The 6,541-nt window shown below is 33.4% G+C and overlaps 1 protein-coding gene across 1 annotated transcript; it reads left to right on the top strand.

Moving 5' to 3' along the window:
• The first annotated feature begins 2,749 nt into the window (after positions 1-2,749).
• LOC111373464 (8-hydroxygeraniol dehydrogenase-like) lies at positions 2,750-5,202 on the top strand. The gene is made up of 5 exons (XM_022995997.1): positions 2,750-2,937; positions 3,018-3,131; positions 3,574-4,087; positions 4,170-4,323; positions 4,708-5,202. The coding sequence occupies exons 1-5, from the start codon at positions 2,840-2,842 to the stop codon at positions 4,908-4,910; spliced, it is 1,083 nt and encodes a 360-aa protein (XP_022851765.1). The 5' UTR covers positions 2,750-2,839; the 3' UTR covers positions 4,911-5,202.
• The last annotated feature ends 1,339 nt before the right edge of the window (positions 5,203-6,541 follow it).

A 6,541-nucleotide genomic window follows, 5' to 3' on the forward strand; every position in this document is an offset into this window, starting at 1 on the left:
GGTGTCAAATAATTTTTTTTTCCAATTCTATAATTTTCGGCCCGATTTATTTGCTTCATCCAATTAGTTATTTTTATCATCATGTAGGTTATTTAAGAGTAAAAAAATGTTATAATTGTAAAAGCTACTTATAAGTTAAAAATATTAACTTCAAATTTTAAGTATATTTCTAAAATGTAAAGAGTTACTTATGAGTAAAAAATTTGTTTTAAGTTATTTAAAAATAAAAAAAATTGAAATTTGCAAAAAAAAAAAAAAAAAAAAAAAATTGCGTCGTGTGCGCATGAGTATGTATGTGTGTGATAAGCATCTGTTTATACAAATTAAATGCATGTGTTCATACACCAACTAATTCTGTTCAATGCATTCTCAGCTTTCCCTAAAAGTATGTGGCACATGAAAAGTAATAAAAAAATATAGATGGCAATGCATTCATGTTAATGATTTAAGACAATCATATTACACACATTGTCACTTACCATTATGGCATTGCAAAAAAGTCAAGCTTTTCTTTTAGTATAATTTTTCTTACTTCTATAGACTAATTCACTTGCACTCCTGGAAGACGGTGCTGTTGCAGTAGTATTGCTTGGCTTTGCACCCCCTTCTACACTTTTACATGCCAGTTCATCCAAGGTAACAAGAAAAAATAAGAAATAGTGGTTTATAAATTCAACGATGTTATCTTTCTGATTATGTTGTTCCACATATTCTAACTTGTTATTTTGACAGTTGAATGAGGTGCTTATGTCTAATCCATTTCATAGGCCTCAATTTGGTTTCATGATTGATGTTATAAGGGTTGAAGGTATGTCATTTAAAATAAACTGCCTAAAAGTAGGAGCTTATAGTTTCTATACATGATAAAGTTTTGAATGACTGTTTTTTATGTACAGATTCTCAACTTATGGTTGGCTCCGCGAATCTGCATTTAACACTGGTCTTATGGTTATGGTTATGGACAGTGCTGATAGAGTGGACATTCAACTGTCAGGTAACTAACCTTTGTCATTGATTCATGGGTTCCCCCTTCTACAATTTTACCTGCCAGTTCATCGAAGGTAACAAGAAAAAATAAGAAATAGTGGTTTATAAATTCAACGATGTTATCTTTCTGATTATGTTGTTCCACATATTCTAACTTGTTATTTTGACAGTTGAATGAGGTGCCTATGCCTAATCCATTTCATAGGCCTCAATTTGGTTTCATGATTGATGTTACAAAGGTTGAAGGTATGTCATTTAAAATAAACTCCCTAAAAGTAGGAGCTTATAGTTTCTATGCATGATAAAGTTTTGAATGACTGTTTTTTATGTGCAGATTCTCAACTTATGGTTGGCTCCGCGAATCTGCATTTAACACTGGTCTTATGGTTATGGTCATGGACAGTGCTGATAGAGTGGACATTCAACTGTCAGGTAACTAACCTTTGTCATTAATTCATGGGTTCCCAGTCATGATCAATTGTTATATTCTTTTGTGTGTGCCGATAAACATGAAGTGTCTTTGGACTCTTTAAATGAAAGATCAAGTATGCTTAATACTTGTAGGGTACTAAATGATTTTGTTAGTCATCTCTCCCTCCCCCTCTATCTTTCTCTATGTCGGCACGCATATATATTTACTAAAGCCAATTGATCTATTTTAGGACTGTATACTTGATTGAAAATTTCAAAACTTTATTTATACAAAGTGTGCACATTCAAGACTACTAATATCATTGTTAAACTTTTGGAAAATGATGGCATGTTGTTCAGGTCCCTTTATATACTTAAATTTTGTTTGCTAATTGTTTTTTTTTCTTTTTTAAAGTGTACTTTATTTCCTGATGCTCTCTAAATGTATCGTGACTATAGTTTTTATTAGTTACATTATATGTAAATTTACCTTATCAAATCAATCTAATGCACATATCTCTCATCAATCCTTAACGCTAGACACACTAATATTATCTTAAAAAATAACACAGCCCGTGCATTGCACAGGCATGCGACTAGTTTAAATATAAGATGTTATCTATTTTAAATAGTCAATCCTTAAAAATTATACATTAAGAAACTCTTTATATTATTATTTTAATTTAAATAATGAGTATGACTCTCCAAATTTGGAGGAAAAATACTATAATAATTTAAAGGAAAATTAGGGAAGATAAAAGATAAAAATTATTAATTAAATATGTTTGATTTGTCTAAGTTTTAACCTAAAAATATAACATTTGTCTATTTTTTAGCCCCCTTTAAAATTCTTCAATTTAATTTAATATTTTATATTTTCTTTCTCTTACTTTCAATCACATAATTTTCAATAAAATAATATTAAACTCAAATCGAAAACTTTTCAACTACACAAATTTTTTTTAAAAATGCTATTCCTCTCATTATAAATTCAAATAATAAGGGCCAAAGATGGGTTATTAGTAAATAAGCGAGAAAATGGTAGATCAGAGAGAGATGGTCATTGAGTGTGAATTGCCCCCTACATTACAAATTGTCCATACTCCTTGTAGGCGCAGTATACATATAGCTCTTGTTCCCTGATTTGTTGAGATACATTTCGAGATTTACCTTTTTTACAAAACTCTAGGGACAGGATGGTGGGGACGCTTAAGGTTGGTGTTCAAACTTTTTTTTTTCCTTTTTAATAGCGCACTAGAAAAAGTCAGAGACACGCGTCAAAATCTTAAGGATCTGATGGCGTATAGGATTACGCCATATTCCTGGAGTATGGCTATATATACAGTGGGAGGCAGCGCTGAGGTCTATTCCAGAACGACCCATCGCTTGCAATCATATTACTTTCTGTCACTTTTCTAAAATTTTATAATAATAAGTCAAAATGGCGAAATCTCCAGAAACAGAGCACCCTCTCAAGGCTGTTGGATGGGCTACAAAAGACACATCTGGGGTTTTTTCACCATTCAAATTCTCCAGAAGGTATAGATCTGCATTTCTAGTATTGTTTCGATTTCACATTAGTTTGATCTGATTTGATTTACACTGCATTTGATGTGCAGGGCGACTGGAGAGCATGATGTGCAGTTTAAAGTGTTGTATTGTGGGGTCTGTCATTCGGATCTTCATATGGCCAAGAATGAATGGGGCTTCACTCAGTATCCTCTTGTTCCTGGGTAACATCTCCTCTCTCTGTCTTTCTTTACACATGATATTGTTGTAGTTATTTCTGGTTGACGTGTGACAGCTATCTATTTTTGAAATTGAGGACATTTCATGGTTTTGATAAGATTAAACAGAGTTGAATCTGACCTTAAGAATATAGAAATATTTAAACAAATCCTTGTGACATATTTGGTTGAAAACAAGCATTTCCGATTCAAACAAAGAGATCTGTCTTTGGTTTTTTGTAACCGCCGGTTGTAAGTTGCATTAATAATGGCTTGTTTTTAAGTTGTCTTCAATGGATATTCGATCTAATAAACTAAATCATATATGTTAAATGCTAACTATATGTGATAGTTTCTGTTAGTCTGTTTGAATCACATTAAAGTTAGAAAAAAGATCACTCATCTGAAGGTAGCCGATGCAATTGTTGAACTAGGCTGTTTATTGCAGGCATGAGATTGTGGGTGAAGTAACCGAGGTTGGTAGCAAGGTGGAGAAATTCAAGGTTGGGGACAAAGTGGGAGTTGGATGTATGGTTGGATCATGTCGCGAGTGTGATCAATGCACCAACGATCTTGAAAATTACTGTTCTAAAATGATACTGACCTATAGCGCGGTTTACGTTGATGGTACCATTACATATGGAGGTTATTCTAATTTAATGGTTGCTGATGAGCACTTTGTTGTTCTATGGCCTGAGAACTTTCCCCTCGACATTGGTGCTCCTCTCTTATGTGCCGGCATTACGACTTACAGCCCCTTGAGGTACTTTGGACTTGACAAACCGGGAATGAGTATTGGTGTTGTTGGGCTTGGCGGGCTTGGCCATGTAGCTGTGAAGTTTGCCAAGGCTTTTGGTACTAAGGTTACAGTTATCAGTACATCTATTAATAAGAAGAAGGAAGCTATTGAAAAACTTGGTGCCGACTCGTTTTTGGTTAGTCGTGATCCAGAGGAGATGAAGGTGAGGAATTGGGATTTGGTTATATTTTGTTGTTCTTCTGAGACATGAAACCGCATTAATCTCTATATTTGTTTTTGTTCAGGCTGCAACTGGGACATTGGACGGGATCATTGATACTGTATCTGCTCATCACCCCATTTTACCCTTGATTAGTTTGTTGAAGCCTCATGGAAAGATGGTACTGGTTGGTGCTCCGGAAAAGCCACTCGAGTTGCCAGCTTTTCCCTTGATTTCAAGTAAGCAATTCAATAGATGTTTCTCATTTTCTTGGTCCTTCGGACTCTCAGAACATGGTTTATATAAGCTTACAAAGTTCACTTCTAAGAAATAAGTTTTAAAATAATAAATAATGGCTTAACATCAATGCTTAAAAAACCGGCCTGGCAACGACCTCCAAAAGGCAAAGGGTCAAGGTTCAAAGGGTTGATCTGGTGCTAAAATAAAAGTAAAATCTAGGGGTGAACCATGCGGTAGTTTAGTTAAATTCATGCTTTCCAGTTTTCCTCTTTTTATCCTATAATCGAACCGGACTTCGGAGTGGTTCGTAGTTTCTCCGGTGAAACCTGCTGAGGTCCGCTTGGGCCTTGACATTATTGCTGAACATCCACAATGGAATGCAGGTAGAAAGTTATTAGCTGGCAGTGGAATAGGAGGAATGAAAGAGACCCAAGAGATGATTGATTTTGCAGCAAAACATAACATATTACCAGATGTGGAGATTATCCCCATTGATTATATCAACACCGCGATGGATCGCCTCGTGAAATCTGATGTTAAATACCGTTTTGTTATTGACATTGCAAAATCGTTGAAGCTCGAGTAATACAGTTTCATGAAATTTAGCTTCATTTTCGTTATGAATAATATATGCTCTTGTCTAGACGGGAAGACTGGCGGGAAATTTGTTTTTGTGGCCTGTTTTCTGTGTCATTTTCCAGTTTACTTCAAGACTTCATTTTCTATTACGTGGGACATTAAAAAGTAGCGTGATTTTCCTCCAATGATAACATACTCCGTGTTTTGCACGAAGTCTTGTTTTGTAATATGATTATCAGTCTGCTTTTGTGTGACTTTAATATAATCCAATTCATTAGACTTGGACAACTTTTCTTTCACCAGTCATATATAATATAGTATTGAACTTGTATTTAGCAGCGTCCTATAAAGCGTGATTAGGTGTGGAAATCAAATTTCGGGTTAGACGAGGCTAGCCTAGGCCTAAAAACCTTTTTTTTTAATATAATTTTAAATTTTTAAATCAATTTAAAAATTATTTAATAAAAAAAAGCTTAAAAAAAGGTGTGAGCTGGGTGCCAAAAAAATTAAAAAGGGTAAAATAATAATAATAAGTCACGAAATAACGCGAGGTTCAACGTTTTGAGCCCTCTTCGTGTCCAAGCACCACTTTTTAGAATGTTAATCCATATTTGAGCTTCATTCAATACATTTTTGTTATTGTTAATGCATTCTTTTAATAAAATAATTTTATATATAAAATTTTTTTTGAAATATATATTTTCTGGAAAAATGGGCCTAATGACAGCACTGTCTGGTATGGTCGCTATTGACTTTTACAACTACTCCTCCTTTAGGTCGGTCCACGTGCTTCGTGATTCCTAATTATTCACCTACCTCAATTTTTATTTTTTTCATCCACCAATCCTACATCCTTTTCTTCATGAATGATGGCCCTAGTAAAGGGCAATAAGCCAATAGCCCTGTCTTCATCATGTATCATACTATTATTGTACCCTTCTGAAAGTAGAATATAAAAATTGTACGTTAGGTTCCTATAATTTTTCTAAAAATTACATGAATAGAATAATGCTAGTGGAATTTGGACTTGACTAGGCCCTTGTTCGATTTCCATTACCTGAAAATGAAAATGGGGGGAATAGTATTTTTTAGAAAAATGAGTGGTTGAAAAAGAAAGAAAAATTTTCGATTTATGTGTAATATTATTTTATGGAAGATTGTGTGATTGAAAATAGGGAAGAGAAAAATGGAATGTAATGTAATTTAATTCAATGGGGATCAAACATGGGCTAGATCTGGCCAATGTTTGGTACTCCCAAGCTATTGACTTTTTCGTAGGAATGGAACCTTCATTCTCTAACAAGAATGATAATTTTATTTTTTTTGTGGAACGAAATGAAATATTTGATAAATTCCCAACATTTTTTTAGCAATAAAAACCAGGAAATGATCTCCCCCTCCAAATCTATAGTAAATGTGTTGAAGGAAAAGTCTATAAAGGAAGTAATGGACTAACTTATTATTATTATTATTATTATTATTATTATTATTATTATTATTATTATTATTATTATTCTTGTTATTATTATTATTATTATTATTCTTGTTATGAAATATTTGATAAATTCCCAACATTTTTTTAGCAATAAAAACCAGGAAATGATCTCCCCCTCCAAATCTATAGTAAATGTGTTGAAG

The sequence above is a fragment of the Olea europaea genome, unplaced genomic scaffold, assembly GCF_002742605.1.
Source record: "Olea europaea var. sylvestris unplaced genomic scaffold, O_europaea_v1 scaffold1135, whole genome shotgun sequence".
In the NCBI taxonomy this organism is placed as follows: domain Eukaryota; kingdom Viridiplantae; phylum Streptophyta; class Magnoliopsida; order Lamiales; family Oleaceae; genus Olea; species Olea europaea.

Coding starts and splice junctions, on each gene's coding strand:
- LOC111373464 (XM_022995997.1), top strand. CDS start 2,840: ATGGCGAAATCTCCAGAAACAGAGCACCCTCTCAAGGCTGTTGGATGG. Junction 3,132..3,573: donor CAGTATCCTCTTGTTCCTGG/GTAACATCTCCT, acceptor TGTTTATTGCAG/GCATGAGATTGTGGGTGAAG. Junction 4,324..4,707: donor AGCTTTTCCCTTGATTTCAA/GTAAGCAATTCA, acceptor AATGGAATGCAG/GTAGAAAGTTATTAGCTGGC.